Source organism: Ascaphus truei, chromosome 5 (genome assembly GCF_040206685.1).
Source record: "Ascaphus truei isolate aAscTru1 chromosome 5, aAscTru1.hap1, whole genome shotgun sequence".
In the NCBI taxonomy this organism is placed as follows: Eukaryota; Metazoa; Chordata; class Amphibia; order Anura; family Ascaphidae; genus Ascaphus; species Ascaphus truei.
In genome coordinates this window covers 22,986,167-23,009,260 of record NC_134487.1, presented here as the reverse complement: position 1 = coordinate 23,009,260, position 23,094 = coordinate 22,986,167, and the positions used below count along the sequence as shown (strand labels likewise).

Sequence of the window (23,094 nt, the reverse complement as noted above, 5' to 3'; positions counted from 1 at the left end):
GGACTGATTGAGCCATCTGTGCTGAAGCAAGGACTGATTGAGCCACCTCTGCCGAAGCTGGGATAGCCTGTAAACCTGACCTGTTGGGGGGGAGGGGGGGGCTTGAGGACTGGAGTTGAGCACCCCTAGGTTAGATGACTCCCGGTCTTTGTGTCCTAAAGTGTTTAGGTTTCAGAAGCGATATATATTTAAAATATATAAGGCTCTCATTACATCAGGGTATACTTCGTACAGCGAGAGTGCTTATTGGTCATTAATGATCATTCAAGTGTATTGTCATGAAAGAGAGATAATAGCTATCTCGCGCTAGTGAAACCCCCACAGACTATGAAACGCACATGTATGGGGAGCTGTATTCTGCAAATTCTTACTGTGCATAGTAATTATATGAAACATATACTAAATCAATTAATGTTAATTAACACAAAAAATTTGACCATCCCACTGCGGTCACATTCCTGACACTGCTGAGAATACACGGGCTCACTGAAATGTCTTCTGTTTGCTTGGGTCTTATTGTCTGTTTTCATTCAAATATTAGATCAAAAACAAATCAAGAAACAAGGAGGAAAAAAATAAAATAAAAAAAATATCAACAGCCAGCAGGTGTTAAGATGAGAAAATAATTCAGTGATCTTTACACCTCCAGGCCGATTTCCATTGTCAGGAAGCAATATTAGATTACTCGAAGATGCCAGTGTAATAATGAGCTGCTGTAAGAGCTGGTCACAGCATATCTGTGGGGAGAAACTCGCACAGTACCAGCCCCCCCCCCCAAAAATGGAAAATCTTATTGGAACTGAAGTTAGGATCTAGAAAACAATAAAACTCCCAGGTGAAACCCTCCAGTGATAAACTGTCGCATCCAACAGAATGCTCCAACTAGAACGGAAGCGTGAGTGTTTAAAGCGCTGGCTTCTTATACAGTAGCTTTTGATTATAAACATATCATGTTTATTGCCCTTCCTTTTTTTTTTTCATTTTCGCTTGAAAATGTGTATTCTAAACACGAAGGGATGACGGCTATCGGGAGTGAGATCTTACATACTGTTCTGCTGATGCCTGGCAATGTTTAGTAATTAAAATCTTTTCCAGCAGCAGCAGCTCGCGCTGATCGCCATGTTTTGTTTTGGCATGTTAGACTTATTTTAAGATATCTCTTCTTGCTCTTTGTAGAGATGTTTTTTTTTTCAAATCGAATGCTTCGTTCGGGAGGTAGAAGCATTTGAAATACGACGTGTCCAGGAGGGTTCAAATGAAACTCTCCCCAGAGATCAGTGCAGTCTAAAGACCTCAGACATAAGACCATTTTTTTTAAATCATGTATTTTAAAACTGGAAAGGGCAGAGAAGGGTGGGGAGCTGTGCTGGTCCTTTCTTCCAAGTAGTAACAAAGGAGGGAGAGGGAGTAGGGGGTATGATGGCTTTTATTGGACCAACAAGTAGTTGATATGTTACAAGCTTTCTAACCTCTCAGGGTCCTTCATCAGGTACCCCTGAGAGGTTTGAAAGTATGTAACGTATAAACTACTGGTTGGTTCCATAAAAGGTACCCATTTTCCCTCCATTGTTACTACATTGGAAAAAAAAAAAAAGGTGTAAAAAATGTAAAATAAAAAATAAATAAAAGTCCAAAACATGCTCAGGGGGGCAAGATACTAACATGGTAGGAGTTAAAATTAAATAGGCTTCTGGGGGAAAGGGGGGATTGATGCTTTAAAATGTAGACGTGTGACACTAACCCCTCTATGATGCCAGAATGGTCAACAACATTCTGCAATAAAAGGCACTGCACTTCTGGTCTCGCTGGCAGTGAACAGCGAGAGTTAAGATCGAGTACTTTAATTTCATATGCTTGGATAAAATATTGTTTGGACGGACTCGTGGTTTAATGATCCCATGTGAATACAGCATGTTTTTGGCATTGTTTTGCATCCAAGAGACTAGCACATGTAATCCAGTATATTAATGCCCCGCTACATCCCCAAACAGACACTATAGTAAAGAAGAAACATACAGTATCCAGGCTATGTAGATAGAGTTTTTTATGGGCGTGATGTATCAGAGTCTTCCGGCTAGAAAACAAGGGCAAAAGTGGATGAGAAACATGGACCAGATTTATCCAGGAAAGAAACCCATTGCTATACATGGGATCATCGACTTTAATAGACCTGGGTCAGTTGTTTTGCTCCTGCCCTGCAGCAAGGAAACTTTGGTACATCACCTCCTTTATGTGTAACTGTGGACGGACGTTCACAGAGGTACGCAATTAGGAGGCTTTATAATGTGAAATTATAATAGGCTTTATTGTGCCTGTTCCTTTTCATCAGGAAAATTATCCAAACACAGGGGGGGGGGGGAATAAAGCTTCCATTCACTTGGGAGTAATTCTAGTGAAAACACTATGCAACCAATTCACATCTCCCTAGTCAAGCATTTCTCCCCAGCCCCAAACATAGCATGAAAATAAGCAGATATAAGCAGTCTCTTAATAATGAAAGTCTTATCTGTTTATCAGCTGTAGAGTAAGCTTCTCTGCTCTCCTGGAACCGCACTGAGCGTGCACAGAAAATCAGCATCCAGGTTTAGAAGTCTTATTTGGGCCTTGTGTCTTGAAAGCAGCTCTGCTAACTTTGGCAGAGCTCAAAACAAGTGTGTCTCCAAGTTCAGCTCAGGTGTCAGCTAAATAGTTCTCACTTCCTGTTTCAAAAGACAGGCTTTCTAAGCCATCTAATTCAGGCAGGTGGTGTTTAGTAATTAACTACAAGAGGTTAACCACCACACTGCTGGATTAAAGACACATTACTGAACAGGGATAAGTCCCCTGTTACAGTAACCTTACAACATGTGGTACACGTGTTGTGCACTTTACATGTGTCGTTTTTATTTTGGGGTTTTAATGAGCGTACAAGTAGTTTCACTGAGAACCTTAAGTGCAAATGCATTGTGCAAGATGTGTATACAGTTTGGAATGACTATTACATACCTTTCAACTATTTCCCTGTTTCCAGGAATGAGACTGCCTGGTCATTTTTTAACACTATGTTTTGAAGGTTCAAATAAATTGGTCAGTTTAAGAAGATATAAAAGCAGTGAAGTCCCATCTCCTATTGAATGCTACGCCTGATGTACCTGGTGTTATGCAAAGCCTGTTTCAAATTCTCAGTGCATCTTCAGCAAACCTTTTTTTCCCGAACTCCAGACAAATAGGAGTATTGAACGTGTCTAAATGCACATCAAAGATATATTTTTTTGCTTTTTGTTTTGTGGTATGTACAAGGGAGAGAATTCTGGTCCAAATTGCAACATTTGATTGCAAAAGGAATGTAAAAATTTTTAAGCATGTAAGTGAGCCAAACACGGGCAAACTAGCTTAAAACATGGGCACTAAAGCAGACTAACTTCAGTTGTATGACCAAATCTCTTACACATAGACCTTATGATCTTGAATAGACCAGGACACAGCACAAAAATACTGTATGATGTGAACCAGAATAAAAATAGGGGACATTGTGTTCTTGTTGTGCAGATTACATATTCATTGATGCAGTAAGGGGGGGGGGGGGGACGGCGGTCATGATTAAAATAAAATACAGCCGCATTAATGCTCCAAATTGTTTTGCTTTTGCATCAAACAAAGAGAAAGATCCTTGCAGTTTCTCACGGCCCACATAATGTGCGCCCAAGCTCTGATTTACTGCGCGTCCTGCCTTCTGCAGCTGCGTGTCCCGTTAGAATATCAGCATGGGAGGTCACACAGTGGAAATGACCTTTCACTAATCACTATACATCAGCGACTACAGGCAGAGCTCATTATAGAGACATTCTCCCACTCGCTGCCTTTCAAACACAGCCCTGCTTTGATTTTAGAGGCCAAAAAAAAAGATTTTCTTGATCTTGATTTTGGGGGAGCAAAAAAAGAAAACGCTTTTGTTGTGTCATTTTGTCATCTGGGCTTCCTCTGCCCCCAATTCATTTTGCAAGGTTTCAAAGTGATTGTATTCCTGTGTGGACACTATGCCTGTAATCTTAGTTTTCGCCAAAGAAGGTCAGAACATTTCTTCCCCCGGATTTCATTGCTTTCTTGTAAACTGCCTGAGTTGCCACTAAATTGGTTGCCAGGACATCGCAATCTCCCTAGAAGTTAAACCGAGATCCTGTGGTTGTTTTGTCGTCACCTTTATTAGAATATGAAGCCGCTGCGGGGAATAAAAGCTCTCCTGCCTTTTACAATTGGCTGCTTAGGACAAATGGCGGGTGACTAATGCAAGATAAACTACTTGTTCAACCTCAGAGCAGTTGGTTCAATTTTCCATTTCTAAGAGAGCAAGTGTTTCAATTGAGAATTTAACAGGGGGGTGTCCCTTTTTAACAGAACATCATTAGTGCAAAAGAACTTAAGAGCCGGAGAAAATAGGGCATAATTGGCTAAAATTAAATGCATTTTTTTTTCTCCACTTACCAGCCATTTGCTGAATGCCGCTAAACGCACCCAGGTTACTGGAGGAGGTGGCTTGCTGCAGGAGCTGCACAGAAAATAACAAGAAATCAAGCAATGAAGCATCCACACAGAGACATAAACTGCTTGATCTGAATTGTTGTACATGGTGCTTTCATTCCCCCTCATCTATTCTGTTGCTTAAACACTTTTTGCCCACGGACGGACAGGATGGTCCCCGGACTCAGTGCTGTAAATCTATATCAATGTCTAATCTCTGCAAAGAAAGGAACACACTCTAGGGGAACTCAATAAAACGACTGCTTTAAAAACAATTAATCAATTTAGTCTTTTTAACAGCCAGGTGTTAAATACATTTAAACCGACACGGCGCGACTAATTAATGTCCCCAGTAGTATTGTAGTTATCATAACTCATCTTTGTAGATTATGCTAGATTTTTGTTTCCGCCCAGAAATGTTTGTTTCTTTTTATTTTTTAGACTGAATCCTACACATCTCTTGCAATGAAACGGATATACACACCTCTACATTTATTGATTACACATTATAGGTCTTTTAAACAAGCAATGTGGCAAGTTGTGATGCTGCTTGTATGTATGTTGCAAATGTGTCAGCCCTTGTGTGCACCAATAAACTTCAAGGCCCTTTGAGTTAGGCACTAATTACCCATTGCATTTCAATGTCACGGAAAACTAATGATTAAACATGCATTATTCTGCATGTTACAATCTTTCATCTCCTATCATGTATAGTGCTGCAGAGTAATTTGCTATATACATGTAGACATTGATGGCAGCGGCTATACACTCAAGAGATTGTAGGGTTACAATAGCACCTTGGATAGCTCCGTCACACAGAATAGGTGTAGGAAGGCACCATTCATGGACAATCAAATTACAGTAACTTCACCTGACCAGAACTACCTTTACTGTATCCAACAATGTCCACACCATCTTATACTCCTTGTTATCCTGTCGCTCGCTTTTTCTAATTAATCCTCAAGAAACCCAGGGTCAGGGTTGTAGGATATCCCTGCTTTGCACAGGTGGCACAATCAGTCCCTGCTTCAGCACAGGTGGCTCACTCAGAGGCTCAGTCGTGGACTGAGCCACTGATTTAGCCACCTTTGCTGAAGCTGAGATATGCTGAAAACCTGACCTGTTGGGGGTGGGGTTCTTGAGGACTGGAGTTGAGGCACCCCTGGGTTTTATTTCCAGATAAAGCCACATTATGTTTAAATCTTGGCGTTACTCCCCAGCCACACACTGAAATAGGGCTTTGGCCGATTGCTTTTGCCCTGTTTCAGTAACTGGAGGAAAATAACGTTATGTTATTTAAGACATACCTAAGCTTCATTTTGTGACATTAACATTAACAGAGCTTTGTGAGCTTTATGCTTCTATTAGCAGCTCATTTGCATATAATTTGCATACCATTTTCTCCTAACCTCCATTCTTTATTTAATAATGCTGGGCTTTCATGTGACGTTAACATAAATTATTGTTACGTTACTTTCCTTAGTGACTAGTGCAGCTTCACCATTAACATTATGCTAACGTTACATTAAATGACCTAACATTAGGTGCAATTATAATGCATTATATTCATCAGTTATATGGCAGTGGCAAAGATGGCAAATGAACTGTATTCAACAACCATGTTTGCTGTGCCCTTGCACCGCTAAAAGGAATTTACATCTGTCAGAGGCTGTTACAACTTCAATCTGTAGTTATTCAATTGTATTATTTGATTCTGTTCTTAAGATTTACGTCTACATTTAGTACGGGGGTGATCAACTCCAGTCCTCAAGCCACCCCCCCCCCCATCCCAACAGGTCAGGATTTCAGGATATCCATGCTTCAGCACAGGTGGCTCAATCAGAGGCTCAGTCTTTTTTGAGTGAGCCTCTGATTGAGCCACCTGTGCTGAAGCTGCAATATCCTGAAAACCCGACTTGTTCGGGGGGACTTGAGGACTGGAGTTTAGCACCCCTGACATAGAAGAGGACGTCCTGTCAGTACCTACAAGGGCCATTTAAGTGGCTCACATCATAGAACATTCTCCGGAACTGGACTGCATGTAGCCGCGGGTGAGGGGGACGTCACCATGGCAACCTTGCACACTTTGTGGGTCACGTAAACTTCGCCCGATATGATTGTGCATTTACAGTGAAAAACAGAATACAGGTACAAATCGAAGCCAAAATTACACTTGCAAATAGCAAAATCCCTGCACTGTGCTTCACGCAGAAATATAGAAATTGGCAGCCAGTAAGGGCCTCTTGCTCCGCCAACCAACCTGCTCTACAGCCCTGTATGTGGTTACTACTTTGCAGAAGTTGGCTGATATTAGGGTCTACACTGATATAAAACTCATTATCATGTAAACCACTTTGTGCTGTGAAGTGATGGAGAGTCGATGAATTACTGCTGAACGCCACGGCCAATTTGTAACACGTGCTACAATGGTGATAAGTTGACGTTTCCAGTGAAGCTCTGCAATCCTGCAGCATCAATACTTACTGCCAAGTACTGTGGTGTAAGTCCTCCGAGCCCAGTGAGGTTCCCCCAGGTGGCGGTATTAAGCTGTTGCATTTGCTGGGCTAACTGCTGCTGCATGCGCCTCTGTTCTTTGTCCTTCTGGGTATCGGCAAACTTCACCACTATTGGTGAAGAGCAGCCCTAGAAAGAGACAGATCAGAACAGGGACATGAAATCAAACACCTTAATAACCCCGTCCTCTCCACTTCTGTACACCAGCCACCTTTTGCGCTTTTACTTACTGAATCCTTGTAGCAATCAGTACATTTGCCGGTAGCATTACCCACTATTGTGCGGAGGTAAACAGAGATTTGCAGGAAGCACACAGGAATCAGAAGTGTAGAAAAGCTTACTCTGTATTTACTACATCGTCAGAGCAGGTACAGTACATCCATTCTGACGTTTCAGGGCAGTGAGCCCTTCCCTCAGACCTAACATTAGGGTGTTAGGTCTGAGGAAAGAACTCAGTCCCCTGAAATGTCACCATAGATGTACCTGCTCCGATAATATTTACAACCATACTTTTGCCTCCAGCCTTGAGACGATTGAGAAGATTAATACTTTATGCGAAGGACTTGGGAGTACCGTTGTGCCATCTTTTGTTACCTGTTTTACTATCTTAAGAAGGAATACCCTTTACTATGCAAGGGGCATATCTTTTCGTAGCCTAGTTAATTATCGATTGCGTTTTAACATCACTGATCAAATAGTTGTACCAATTAATTTGGTGTGAGGCATTATATTTGTTTCGACTTATAATGTTAACTATTTACTGTAATAAAACTAAATTTAACTCAACAATTTCTACTGATAATTAATCGCAAACCCCCTCCAACACCCCAACCCCCCACCACCACCCCCAACCCCCAACTCAAACCACCCCCAACCTCCAACCGAAACATGAAACTGAGAAACACACAAAAAGTCCTTTTAAATAAATGGGATTTATAATGGTAAAGCAATGTGTATAGTGAAGCAAAACTTTATCTTCCCTTATCCCCAAAATATGTAAAGGCAAAGACTAAGAGAAGCATTCAGTTACTACCCGCACCTCTGAACTGTAAAATCTTAGATTTTAGGCTGAGAATAATTGCGACTCCGTAACATGGAACAGGACCCATGCGATCATTAATAAAATAACAATAGAATGATTGAGCACAATAAATGGTGAAAGGGGTTTATCGTGGAGCTGTTATGGGGAGAACCAAGAAAACCGCCATTAAAATAGAAAACATTGAAATACCAAACAGCCAACCTTGATATATTGGCTGTGACCTCACACTCCATTTCTGTCAACTATGTTTATTATATTGCAAAAGAAAAACAAAAAAACAATTTCTGCCCTGCATACCCATCTCATTTATTGCTCAGTGCCTGCTCCATATTTCATGAGTGTGTGATTTTCCAAAGTAGAAACCATTGTCAAAATTGTAATGATATGAGAAAGTGCTTCTGAATAACATAGGGTTTTATTATTGTTGAATGAAATGTGTTCAATAGTAATGAAAAATAGGAGCATCTCTATTTACCTAGCACACATGGACCCCTTTAGCTGAAGTGCCTTAAATAGCTGTAGTAGTATTGTGCTTTAGCTATTTATTCATTTGACATTGGGGCAACGGTCTTTGGACAATAGTTTAGAAAGATGTATTATTAACATGTGTGTTCCTGGTAGAAACTTGGGAGATACAGAAGTGCATGCTGAAGGTGTCTGCAGAAGGGCCCACATATGACCCTTATACCCCAGATTGTCCTGCACTGTTCAAGGTCTTAACATCACCTACCATTCCCTACATTTTGGCTCTGACCTCTGTATCTTATTGAGTGTCCTATTCTCTGCATAATCCAGCCTCCATCCTGCTTTGTTCGTCTTTACTGTGTCTCGGAATTATATGCGCTCTCAAACTCCCGTCACATCAATAAAATCCTACATGCCAATGCTAAATAAAATAATGCTATTCTCAACCTTACCTGAACGATAACACATTGACCTGTGTAATCAACATTTGATAGCTGGGTTGCAAGGTCAAGCTAGCCAGAGTCTGTTTAGGCGTATGGTGACATCACAAAGAACAATGTCATAGCTGGGTGCTCATAGAGGCCAAAGATAACCTGGGATAAAACATACTGTATAGATGTATCCATACACATACAAGTATTGCACTAATTGCTATATTATAGTGAAACCTCGAAGATGATTTCCTTTGGCTATCGAGAAAGGAAGCCTTTGAGATATTAAAAAGCACAAATTGTTTAATCCTGCAGTCCCACTGTCTCACAGCAAGAGGCCGTAGGGCTTCCGTCGGCTCCGCACTTTGAAAAGACGCAAATGGAGGATTACGCACCATGCATCTTTTGTTATTTTTATAGGCTTTGTTTCTTACTACAACCATCGGTTTGAGAGAAGAAAAAAAAAACGTAAAGAGGAAAAGGCAATTTAATACGATGCTCTGTGTGGCGAGCCATTGCTTGTGCCAGTCAGAGCCGACTGCAAAGCATTCTCTTGGTGGGGTTATAACCCTTTTGCTGCCAGAGAGACCTTCAATGGCTCATAATGCAGACTGCAAAGGTGTTAAATGAATCCATTTTTTCTCCCCCTGTGATATGATCTTTCCACTGTATAGTTGACATATTTTTATGTTCCTGGATATATGGGGCAAATGGCTTCATTTAATATTCAGAGAGTAAAAAAGAGGGCTATAGAAATGTGATATAATCATATGACTGCTATTAAAGCTGCCTAATGGCTCTGAAGGTCTTCCCTGGAGCCTGAATGCAACTTGAAACTCTTCCATTTCTAGGGCTGAGGCCACGCTGCGGCTGGTGGTGCACGGCCGCGGGCCACCAGCTCCTTTCCTCCAGTCTGGAGGTCCCCGCTGGCTCCTTCAGACGTGGCTGACTGCGTGCTGTGACGCGTCAGCCGGCCGATGCTGCAAGATTCTGGTGATCCGAAGCGCTGACGCGTCACGTGGTGCAGCAGTCAGCCAATGAGGCGGCTACGGGGAGGGAAGGGAGGCGGCTACGGGGAGGGAAGGGAGGCAACTACGGGGAGGCAGGGAGGTGGCTACCCTCTTCCCGTGTTTGCTGAGGGGGTGTTGGGGTACAGATACGCTCACTGTCTCTCCCCGAGACGGAGGGGGGACTGTGACATCCGCGGGGAACACACAGCCCGGAGAGAGACATTAGCCCCTGTCATGGCCGCGCCTCCCCGACCGTCTTGGCCACTTCCCCCGCTCCAGCTCGCACTCCCTACAGACCACAGATAGCAGTCAAGTGCCTCTCCACGCGCCGCCTGTCTGCAGTGTGGGCGCGTGGTCTGAGGCAGCGGGGCCTTAGCCTAAGCCGCCTCCCTCCCCGTAGCCGCCTCCCTTCCCTCCTCATTGGCTGACTGCTGCACCACGTGACACATCAGCCCTTCTGATCACCAGAAGCTTGCAGCATCGGCCGGCTGACGCGTCACAGCACGCAGTCAGCCACATCTGAGTTTCCTGCCCGTAGTGAGTTTCCTGCCCGTAGTGAGTTTCCTGCCCGTAGCGAGTTTCCTGCCCGTAGCGAGTTTCCTGCCCGTAGCGAGTTTCCTGCCGTAGCGAGTTTCCTGCCTGTAGTGAGTTTCCTGCCATTTCCTGCCCATAGTGAGTTTCCTGCCCGTAGTGAGTTTCCTGCCATTTCCTGCCCAGAGTGAGTTTCCTGCCCAGAGTGAGTTTCCTGCCGTAGTGAGTTTCCTGCCCAGAGTGAGTTTCCTGCCCGTAGTGAGTTTCCTGCCATTTCCTGCCCGTAGTGAGTTTCCTGCCCGTAGTGAGTTTCCTGCCCGTAGTTAGTTTCCTGCCATTTCCTGCCCGTAGTGAGTTTCCTGCCCGTAATGAGTTTCCTGCCATTTCCTGCCCGTAGTGAGTTTCCTGCCCGTAATGAGTTTCCTGCCATTTCCTGCCCGTAGTGAGTTTCCTGCCCGTAATGAGTTTCCTGCCATTTCCTGCCCGTAGTGAGTTTCCTGCCATTTCCTGCCCGTAGTGAGTTTCCTGCCCGTAATCAGTTTCCTGCCATTTCCTGCCCGTAGTGAGTTTCCTGCCATTTCCTGCCCGTAGTGAGTTTCCTGCCATTTCCTGCCCATAGTGAGTTTCCTGCCCATAGTGAGTTTTCTGCCTGTTGGGAATTTCCTGCCCGTAGTGAGGTTTTTTTGCCCGGAGTGAGTTTTCTGCCCATAGTGGGTTTCCTGCCCGTAGTGAGTTTCCTGCCCGTAGTGAGTTTCCTGCCCGTACTGAGTTTCCTACCCGTAGTGAGTTTCCTGCCCGTAGTGAGTTTCCTGCCTGTAGTGAGTTTCCTGCCCGTAGTGAGCTTCCTGCCCGTAGTGAGTTTCCTGCCCGTAGTGAGTTTCCTGCCCGGAGTGAGCTTTGAATGGTTTCATGATGCACCTTTCATGCACGTGGTCATTTGTGCTGGTTTTGCCTTTGCACTCACATGGTGTCCAATTTTTTAAATACATTACAATATTGGAATGTAATTGAACTGAGAAGTAGGTGATATGATACTGGCATAGTATTCAAATATATACTTTGACACACCTGCAAAAAAAGGTTGGAACTGCTGGGCTAGCAAAAATAAAATAAAACTGAATTTCCAATGTATTATTTGGCACATGAGGTGAAGAAAAATTGAAGGTCCCACAGGGCTGGGTCTTCTGCCTGGACTTCCCACTTCAGAGGCCAGTGCCAATCTGACACATGTTATATTGGTATCACCAAAGCCAAAAGCCAGGCAAGTCACATCATGATTTCTGCAGCACCGGGATTTCTGCCACTAGGATAAATGACAGGCTAAGTCCTTTTCAAACGTGCTTTGGACATAGAGCACTTTTAATGGGAAATGGCTAGACTGCAAAGGGGTTACACGTTCTGCATTAGTCACTGCAATTATCAATACTAATGAGTGCCTCACATTACAACAATGCCCCTAGTAAACACATGTAATTAATTCCCTGTTAGCCAGGCTGTGTAGGTCCTGCTCCCCAATGAATTTCAGGCAGGCATTTCTGGAGAAAATGAAAAAAGTTCAATGCATTAGTGCAACCCTATCAACTTCTGAGTGATATGTCTCCCTTTTAATAGGAATTTAATGCAGCAGTTTATGTTGAAGAATTCGGAACATGAGCTTGATGCAATTTAAAGCAACAATAAGAATTACATTTCCAGAAGTTGATTATTGGAATTATACTAATTAATTATTATAGATACAGTTCAAAATCATCATGGCCGCCTGGTTGGGCCTACTTTGATGGTGCAACTCAACTTAGTTCTGTTCCCTTGCATATTGCCTTGTCTTTTTTATCCTGATAATATTCTTCACTGTGAATTCCTGTTGTTTTCTGCTTTGGAAGAATATTCATGAAAAAAACAAAAAACTATTTTTTTAGGAAGTCTTAAAAATGGCGACCACCCTGCTTTATCAGAAATGTCTTTATAACTGAGCCCTAATCCCTGCAGCTGGGACTTTCTATAACTATAACCAAAACGAGGGGACTCTACCGCTCAGCCTAGTACTAATAGTAATAACAAGATAGTAACAGGGTGCTATAGGAAAAACTAACACTTATTAACAGGGTGGGTCCCAAAAGAACCAGAAAAATTTCCTATATCTAGCACTCATTGTGGTAAACAAATGGGTGAGTAATTACCCACCCCATTTGTTTACCACAGTGAGTGCTACTGTAGATATAGGAACTTTTCCGGGTTATTTTGGGACCCACCCTGTTAATAAGCTGGGACGTTCTACCTCTTTTCCTCTCTACTGGAGGAGAGAACATAACGGGCGTGTAAAAAAGCAGCAAGGACTGCAGAACTTGAGGCTCTCTGCAATGTGTTATGTGTAGTTATAATTTAGGGACTATGGGGGTTATTTACTAAAGCTGTCCGGCTTTAAAATGAGGGTAATATCAGTACAAAAGAATTACCAAAGGAAAAACTCCAATTGGCTGCCATAGTCTTACTTTCATTTGATAAATATGTTGTGTTGTGTGTTCTATTTTAGTCCCAGTTTTACAGCTGGGAGAATTAAGTACATAGATCCCCAGAGCTCTGAAACATTAAGGGGCTCATTCTATATAGTGCAAAGTGATTTCAACCAAAAGTCCCCGTTGGCAGTAATGGAGATTTGCAGTCGGAAACGGCCCAACCGGCCTCTTTGGAATATATATTAAATAATGCCCTAAATGGTGCAGCCCTAGTTAAAACAGTTCAGAAGGTGTTACATATCTGAATGCTCCCATGTACGTTACTATATGGGATTACACACTATTACAGTTCATTTACAATTTTTTACTTAACCTCTTCATTTCAAGAGGATCTCAATGACCTTAACCACGTTAATACCAGAGGGGCCTGCGATGTATTGCAATTAGGGTTGCCAGGTGTCCGGTATTGAACTGGACTGTCCTGTATTTGAATACTCTGTCCAGTAAAAAATGAGAGGTACTGTAATACTGGACATGTATGTGTCTGGTATTTTCCTCCCTGGACATAGTGACCTGATGCACCTTTCACCATTGAGTCCAGTATTTTTGGAGAAGCCACCCGTCAACCCTAATTGCAACGGGTTGTGCAGTAGTTCTCTCTTGTACTGAGGCAGTAATCATCGTTTGAAACTAATTGGCACAAAAATATAAATATTTGCTTCAAGCCACAAAATGCCAAAATAAAGGACACCTTTTTAGGAAAGGAACTTCCACTGTTAGCACTAGTGCGCTAATAAAATTGCGTGGAGTAGAAGGAAGGATATATTAAATAGTATAATATAGGATAATAATAAATATCCAGTTGTATGAAAACCCTGGGCCGTGCCTCATTTTAAGACCTGTTTTCTAAGGCCCAAAAAACCTGAAAGGAAAACATTCTGATTATACTGTAAGTTGAAGATTTTCAACCAAAGTTCAAAAGCGTCGCTCGCACAAAGAAGGTAGATTTACGTTGCCAATCTCATTACATCTGGAAAACGGAAAACAATTAAGTTATGACATTCTTCATGCACTGTTCTTTTCACCTCTCATTTAACATAGCTACAGATTAATGGGTCACAACATGATGCTGTAATGATGATTTAGTACCCAACATGCTCGGGGAGACTAGCACTGCAAACAAACAAAAGAAAGAAAGAAATGTGCGAAGGATATTGACGGGTTTTGATTTCCAAACACTGCACGAACGACACAATGTCACAGGCGAGAAGGTGATCACACACACACACAGAGTTACGGTATACGGAACACAGTGTAACATGCATGCTGAAATCAACCAATAAGCTTAAGAAGACATGTTTTTTGTGCAAAATTCTGAAAGGCCATGACAAAATCACAGACTAAAAGTTTTGTCAACGTGTACAATTGATCTGGCTTCCCCCTTGTAGCCGGGTGCAGATGTGTTGGGCAATATTCCTGTTGTGTGCTGTATATGTTTTTCAATATTGGGGTAACGAATATGCAGTGGTGAGAAAAGCATTTTTTGGTCACTAAATATGTGGATATAGTTGTGCAGCATTAGTCTATGCCAGGAGTAGCCAACTGCAGTCCTCAAAGGCCACCAACAGGTCAGGTTGTAAGGATATCCCTTCTTCCCTATGCTGAAGCAGGGATATCCTTAAACCTTGACCAGTTGTTGGACCTTGAAGACTGCAGTTGGCCACTCCTGCTCTATGCAACACCCTCATTTACTGACTTGCAATGCATTGCAGCCTCTTGTCGCGCCTAATGGGTTAAAGCAGCAGAAAACTACACTCAGCGAGGACTTGTTTTACTTGTTGACACCGGGACTTATTCTATATCCGCCGTAGCGGCCGATCTGGCCGTTCTTTAGCTGAAGTTCTCCATACAGTGGGGAATTTCAGCTGATCAGGGTCCGAATGGCCACTTCGCAGGATATAGAAAGTGCCCCATAATATTTTAAGAAAGCAATTTTAGTCTTTATATGGGGACTCAAAATGATCCTATTTACATACTGGGGTTTGGTGAGAAAATGCGTGAGATGTGTGTATATATGTGTGTATTTATCTCCCGCTGAATTATTTTGGGATGAGGGAAATCTCAATTAGAGAAAATGACACATTGATAATATTATGTCTTTCTGTGTCACTCTGCAATAATCAACGTTTACATGCGGAAAACCGGTGGTTTCCATGTTTTGTATTTTTCCTCTCACAGAAGTAATATTTTTGCAGTCCACAGGATGAAATGCTTATTATTGAGCTCAGAAGCAGGATTATGAGAAGTCCTGAATATTTTTTTTTTTATATTAATTTACTGAGGCTATTAAAAATAAAAACAGATTTGAAGGGAAGGGTACAAAAAACATGAACCCATCGTCAATAATAAACTCTTCAGATCTCAGGTGCCCTGTAACACATGGCAACAGCTATTAGTGCTGAAGCAGCGGCTCAGTGACTAAAGGCACTGACTGCTAATCATGACACTGTGTGTGAACCTAGCAAGCCTGGTTCAATTCCTGGTGTCAGCTCCTTGTGACCTTGGGCAAGTCACTATATCTCCCTGTGCCTCAGGCACCAAAAATAGATTGCAAGCTCCACGGGGCAGGGACTGTGTCTGTAAAAATCCATTTGTGCTGTGTACTCTGCACTGTAATAGGGAGTCCCATTGGGAGAGAAAGTGCTTTATGAAATAAATAATGTTATTTTTAGTGCTAAAGTTAAGGTGTATGCACTAAATCGGATGGGATTTTTACTGTGATTTGAAGATGGGAGAGTTTTGTCCACATTTTATTTCTGGTCTGTAGCCAGTTCAAGGTTCATTGTAGAGCCAGCAAGTAGGGTTTGTACAGACAAAAAAAAAAAAAATCATCTGGCCTTGAATGGGTTGGTAGCTGCACAAGCTTCGTAAGGCAGAAAGCAAACATATCTCAGAAAAGGGAGGATTTTAAAGTAACACATACACTGTATAAGGGCTACGTTTGCTTGACTCAATCTCAATATCGCAGTTTACACAAATCTGACGTCATCATGATAATAACATTACTGCATATAGTACATTTCTCCCAATGGAACTCAAAGTGCTTCACAATTGCAGCACAGTGCAGGGTATGCAGCGCACATAGGAATGATCCCAGACATAGGGGGTTATGCACAAAGCAGTGATAAGTGTTTTAAAGTGAGATACATGCTTTATGGCGCAATTTATCGAAGTAATTTTTTAGCAATGTCTGTGTTTGATGATAAAAAAGCCTTTTAAGCGCGATACTGCAGTTATCATTGCTTTGTGAATCACGCTGCACGCAATATTGCGCCATAAAGGCATTTATCACACTTAAAAACACTTATCACTGCTTTGTGCGTAACCCCCACAGTCTCTGCCCAGGTGAGTTTATGCTGTTGGTGCCTGAGGCAGAGGGAGATAAAGGGACTTGCCGAGGAACTGAAACCGGGAATTGAACCAGGTTCCCCTGCTACAAACTCAGCGTCATTGCTTTCAGTGTCAGTGTCAGTGTCTTTACTCACTTGAGCCGCTCCCGATAGATTTTATTGAACCTTTGCTGTGTCATTATTAGGTTATGTAAAATAAATGTAAAAAAAATAACATACTAGTGGCTGCATGGATCTGCCCTGGAACTCAGATTGTAAAATGCCTGGGACACACACAATAGATACCGCAACTGTGAAAACGGAGTGAATCCGATACGGTATGTGGCAGCACATCGGTAATCTGCAGCCTAGGTGAAGTTTTATTCCATTACTTTCATTTCTAGTTATTTTAGTATAAGCATGTGCATGCTGCTGTAGTACAAATATTTTGTAATGTACTGTGTTGCTCCCGTACGTATGAGTAACCCTTTCAGAATATGTCTGGGATGAACCTGCACCCCTTTGGTATGTGGCCTCTTATTAGATTGGCTTGTCCAACACTGCTCAAAGATTTGATATGAAGAAGGGAAGATACTCTTGGTAGGTGATCCTGCCCTTGTTTGCTGTAAGTTTCCCTTATTCTGTCCTAAATCAGGGGTGGGGACTCCAGTCCTCAAGGGGCACCAACAAAATCGGTTTTGGGGATATCCCTGCTTCAGCAAAGGTGACTCAATAAGTGGCTCAGTCAATGACCAACTCCAGTCCTCAAGGGTCAGGTTTAAAGGAAATCCGTGCTTCCGCACAGGTGGCTCAATCACGGATTGCGCCACCTGTGCTGAAGCAGGGATATTCTGACAACCTGAGCTGTTGGTGGCCCTTGAGAACTGGAGTTGCCCACCCTTGTCTGAAAACAATGTGTTTCAGTTCCCTTCACCGCCAAAGTAGTTTAAAAAAAAAAAAAGAAAAATATAGATGTCTTAGCTGAGACAGGTTAAATATCCCTTTGATGAAGTGGGAACCAATTTTCTGTGTAGGATTTCAAAGATATAATTGCCCGACCGCAGTGGGCCAAGCTGTAATTTTAGAAGTCAGTGCTCTGTATCAAAACGAGCCTTTTTTTTTTTTTTAATGTTTGGGATAATTGTGCTACAAACACAGGTGGTATTGCAGCAATGCGACATTTCATTTGTGGACTTTGTTTTTATGGCAAAGACAGATAAAGTGCGCAAATTAATATTTCTATTATTTAAACCCTTCACCACCGTTGTGTTAATTATATAACAAAATACAACCTCTAAGTCGATGGGTGACCTGCAGCTATGTGAACAGGGGTAAACCCCTAGGCAACTGAAACACAAAAAAGACAAAAGCGCAAACGCACATAGTGAAGTTTGTAAAAATGGGTGAATATAATTTTAGGGTATAATATCTGCGTACATCAGATTAGTGGGTATAAAGCATTTCATGTGCAATACATGAGTTTACCAAACGCCGCACTGCCGCCTCCAGGCCTCAGGAATTCTCTCTCACAGCATCCAGGACAAGCTGTCTCAGTCGTGGTATGGAACCTCCACTGCGGTGCTGTATCGTGATCAATCTCCTTCCCCAAATCGCTGCCGTCACTGCCGCTCACTCCTTGGGTCTATTTCCGACTGCCACTACGTCTCGGAACACTTTGATGGTAGGTCACGTGTCCCGCGGGGATTTGCGACCGGCCGCAAAGGGAGGTTGGGACGTAAAGCGTGATCGTAGCTTTACTGCAGTTTGCCGAATGCAGTTTTTTGTGTGAGAAATCAGTCCAATGCAGATATGCCACACAGAGTGTGGAGATACAGTTCTAGGACTTATAAAATCTTTATCCAACGCGTTTCGAAGCAAAAGCTTCTTCTTCAGGGATGATCCCTGAAGAAGAAGCTTTTGCTTTGAAACGCGTTGGATAAAGATTTTATAAGTCCTAGAACTGTATCTCCACACTCTGTGTGGCATATCTGCATTGGACTGATTTTTTTTGCGGCCGGTCGCAAAACCCCGCGGGACACGTGACCTACCATCAAAGTGTTCCGAGACGTAGTGGCAGTCGGAAATAGACCCAAGGAGTGAGCGGCAGTGACGGCAGCGATTTGGGGAAGGAGATTGATCACGATACAGCACCGCAGTGGAGGTTCCATACCACGACTGAGACAGCTTGTCCTGGATGCTGTGAGAGAGAATTCCTGAGGCCTGGAGGCGGCAGTGCGACGTTTGGTAAACTCATGTATTGCACATGAAATGCTTTATACCCACTAATCTCATGTATGCAGATATTATACCCTAAAATTATATTCACCCATTTTTACAAACTTCACTATGTGCGTTTGCGCTTTTGTCTTTTTTGTTTTTATGGCATCTTTTAAATCAACACCATATTTTTGTCATTCAGCTAAGTCTATACTTCTTGCCTCTGATAAGAAGAAAAAAAAAATTGGACAGCAACATTAGGTATCATTTTTAGCAGGTAACGGGAATTTATACCAGGAGACTTGTGTATATTTGTTTACTTTTTAAATTATGTCATTATTTAAAAGTGCCCTCCTCAAAAATACATGTTACATATTTCATATTTAGCTTTCCATTTTCACCTGGATTGTACAGTTAATTTCTAGGGCAATATTTTATATCTACACTTCGGCAAAATAAAAATAAAACAAGGTAGCTATGATGTGTGTGTATATATATATATATATATATATATATATATATATATATATATATATATATATATATATATATATATATATATATATATATATATATATATATATATATATATCCATGGCTGGTCCAGGCTATCTTTCTGCCTTCCTGTCACGTAAATTCTGATAGCTACAGACAGTGGCAGGCTATCCTGTGGGGTTACCCCTCCTCATGCTGCCTCTCTGAGTGACAGGGTGGAGGTGAGAGTCTGTGTACTACCAATCATGGTGCAGACCCTATGACCTCCTCCTCTGAGCCTTAGAGAAGAAGTGTCTAAATTGTTTCAGTCCAGCTCTCCCCCTCTTGGGGTTGAGACCTGCAGTGGAGCCCTTCCCCTCCTGGGGTAAGGAATTGAGCTCTTCCCCTCCTGGGGTAAGGAGTGGAGCTCTTCCCCTCCCGGGGTAGAGAGAGGCAGCCAAGATCTGTGCAGAGCACAAGGCCTCCCTATTGCCAGAAGACCCGCACCATCCAGGGGTCTGGGACCCATTCTCCAATATAAGACATACGCTGTAATGACATCTGCAGTGGCTACTTGAATAAAGATCCCTTTTTATATACTTCTGCCTAAGTCGTAGTCTATTGGGCAGAGGTATAGGAGAAAAGACTGTAATGATAGAGACTGCCTCCAGCTCGCTAGAGCCAATTGTGAATGGAGACACTGACACCTATGAGAAGAACCTGCGGATCACCAAAAGCCTGTCCTGTTCCCCACAGCATCACGAAAGCTCATCTCTCCTGGAGCCAAACAGGTATAAAGCACCACACAGACCTGTAGCTTAGGCAAAATCTCCCAGAGGGGGGTGGGGTGGGGGAAGCAGTGCTACAATTGGAGGCGCTGCTGAGATTCAGCAACAGGGCAGGCATTTCCGGACATTGCAGCTGTCAGTAAAAGAGGTCGTGGCCAGGTCCCTGATGCTTCACCAGGAATCCTGGGCACCATTCGAGTTAAGGAAGGGGGAAGCCTCTTCCTTATGCGACACCATGGAGGGGGCTAGCCCAGTCCCTTACCGTAAGAAAGACTCTGTTTGGGGCGTACCCTGAGGGCATGTTACCAGGGAGCGTGTATACACTTCATTAAAAACAGACCAGTGGTTGGGGCGCACCCTGATGGGAAATCCAGGGAGTGTGAGCCCTTCAAGCTGCCTAAAAGAGAATATTAGGGACAGGGCCCTCTCAGTTTTTGCTGGGGACTCTGGGTACCAGAAATGTGCTTATAGGGGTGCACCCTGTGGGAAATAGTCCAGGGAGCGTGTACCCCTAATCTTATTCGAATTAGGGACGGGCCCCTTTCAGTTGGAGCTGGGGCACCCTGTGTGCCTTAGTCAGTATGAACTGTTCTACAATTCAAAATGTGAGGAACGGGCCCCTGAGGCATCATCAAAGACCCTGTGTACCTTTTGTTCTATGGACAGTGCTGTGTGCTCTAAAATGGAGTTCACCGCATGTGCTGCGCAAACAAAATGGCGTTCCTGCAGAAACCACGGGACCGCATGTTATTGCAAACAAACTACAAGTTCTGCAAAAATGTAGTTGCAAGATCTTCGGCGGCAAAAGCTGACCCCGCCCATCACTGTGACTGGCTCAACCGGAGCCAGGTCACCTCTTGATCCGCCCTGCTCTATATTCCACCTGGGGAGGGGCAACACTCAAGAACCAATCTAGGACTCTGTCTCTGCTCTGGGAAGAGATAACCACACCCTGCTTTACTTTAGTTCGGAGGAGAGCGCGAGAGAGAGCACGAGAGCGAGAGAGCGCGAGAGAGCACGAGAGAGAGACGGCCTTGCTTAACTTCTGCTAATATCCTACCTCATCTAAAGAGCTGACAAATTACTACTTGCCAGGGGGCTACCTGGTAGTCACTGTCTACGGGCAACACCACTTGTGGTGTGTGCGCCCCAACTGCCGGCTTCCACGAGGTGACGCGAGTCCCACCGCACAGAACTGCAGGGCCAGCCCTGCAACCAGCCCTGTACCAACTCCCGCTGTGTTCCAGCTGATAGACCGGGCCTCCACACCATCCGATGCAGCCCCTGGGTCTTTCCTATGCCGGTGTCCATTTGAGGCTACGACCGAGCTTTACTGTCATGGGATGCAGCCTGCGCCAATCTATACCTTGCATGGCCATCAGTGGGCCCATGCGCCCTGTTCTTAACTACCCCATGTGCCAGCGTTTCTGTGCCTGAGGCGGTCCCAGTGGTCCAATTCCAGACAGTTCCAGGACCGGAACCGGTGTCGGTGCCCAGGGAGGGTGAATTGACTGCCCCGGGAGTGTTGGGTGCGCTTCCCCTGGTGGTGCCGGAGCAAGCGTGCTCTGTGCCAATTGCTGCCAGGCGGGCAGTCGAGGCGCCCGACAACGCGTCCCGGAGGAGGTGTCCTTACCCTTGTATTCCGAAGGGAGAAGCATGCTGCCAGACACCTGTAAAGAAAAGATCTTCATCTACCTCTGTCCTAGGGGTTGGGGTTGAGACCTGCAGTCAAGCCCTTTCCCTCCTGGGGTAAGGAGTGGAGCTCTTCCCCTCTCGGGGTAGAGAGAGGCAGCCACGATCTGTGCAGAGCACAAGGCCTCCCTATTGCCAGAAGGCCCGCACCATCCAGGGGTCTGGGACCCATTCTCCAATACAAGACATACGCTGTAATGACATGTGCAGTGGCTGCCTGAATAAAGACCCCTTTTTATATACTTCTGCCTAAGTCGCAGTCTATTGGGCAGAGGTATAGGAGAAAAGACTGTCATGGTAGGGACTGCCTCTAGCTCTGCTGGAGCCTATTGTGGAGGTGTTGACACCTAAGGGAAGAACCTGAGGATCACAAAAAGCCTGTCCTGTTCCCCACAACATCGCAGCAACTCATCTCTCCTGGAGCCAAACAGGTACAAAGCACACACAGACCTGTAGCCAGGGCAAGATCTCCCAGAGGGGGGAAGCAGTGCTACATATATCAGCGTGCTGTCCCTTGATGTCGTGTTGCAACCGGTATCGTATGGTCTATATATATATATATATATATATATATATATATATATATATATATATATATGTAAAACCATAGAATTCAAAGAGGGTGCACTTTCTTTTTCACATGACTGTATATATATATTATATATATAATTATATATAATATATATATATATATACACACACACACACACACATATACACGTATATACGTACACATCATAGCTACCTTGTTTTATTTTTATTTTGCAGAAGTGTAGATGTAAAATATTGCTCTAGAGATTAAAAAAAGCTAGAAACGAGCGCTGGTGGGAGAGATTTGTTTTTAAATAAAACGTCCTTCTTCCCTGCTAACCGCATGTTCCGACTTGCGGCTCATTCATCAGGTATTACACATATACCAAATATTGGTTATGCACTTCAGAAGTACAGTGAATGTTATGGGTATATTTGAGTAACTTTACACTAGCCTTTACACTATCACACACTCAATCCTTTTTAGCAGTGGCTGTGTAGCTTGCCTTGTTATAGATAACGGTATCTGCTGCACTTCTGCCTTATATAGCCTGCATCCTACACACAAGATTCACTCAGCACTGACGCGGAGTATCTCACCACGAACAGGTGTTGACTGCCATTTAAGTCAATGGCAGCAAATGCCGTATCAGGGGTGCGGTTCCCGGAACTGTTGCTTAGTGGAGCCTGACCGTGGCGCCATGGAGCCAACCAACAGTTACTGTATACGAGTCTAGAACAGGACAAAGAAACGATTTCTAGACTCAAAAAATCAATTATCCAGTGACAACTGGGGATGGAATTACTACAACTGGGCTGTACTGGTCATGTTAGCTAAAAATGGAAGTCTAAATGGTACTGGTAATTTTAAGATGGAACCGCTGTTCGTAAAGTGCCTGTAGGTTGTGGATTTTGTTTTCTTGAGCAATAGTGACCTGAAGTTTGGCAACTGCTGGGTTCTTTGCTAAACAGCTAAGAACAGTAATCACAGAATGTAGAAATCTTGTCTATTCAAGGCCCAATTACAAGTAGAGGAAGCTAACGTAGCCTCCCACTGCTA

General features: G+C 43.5%; 1 protein-coding gene across 31 annotated transcripts in view; it reads right to left on the bottom strand.

Moving 5' to 3' along the window:
- CELF2 (CUGBP Elav-like family member 2) overlaps positions 1 to 23,094 on the bottom strand; it is a 392,945-nt gene that overhangs the window by 50,666 nt on the left and 319,185 nt on the right. For all 31 annotated transcript variants that reach the window (XM_075599457.1, XM_075599436.1, XM_075599441.1 and 28 more), the window contains 2 exons: positions 6,982 to 7,140; positions 4,462 to 4,525 (listed from right to left, as the gene is read on the bottom strand). In XM_075599457.1, the coding sequence (XP_075455572.1) occupies positions 4,462 to 4,525; positions 6,982 to 7,140 (223 nt within the window). The remainder of the gene's footprint in view (positions 1 to 4,461; positions 4,526 to 6,981; positions 7,141 to 23,094) is intronic.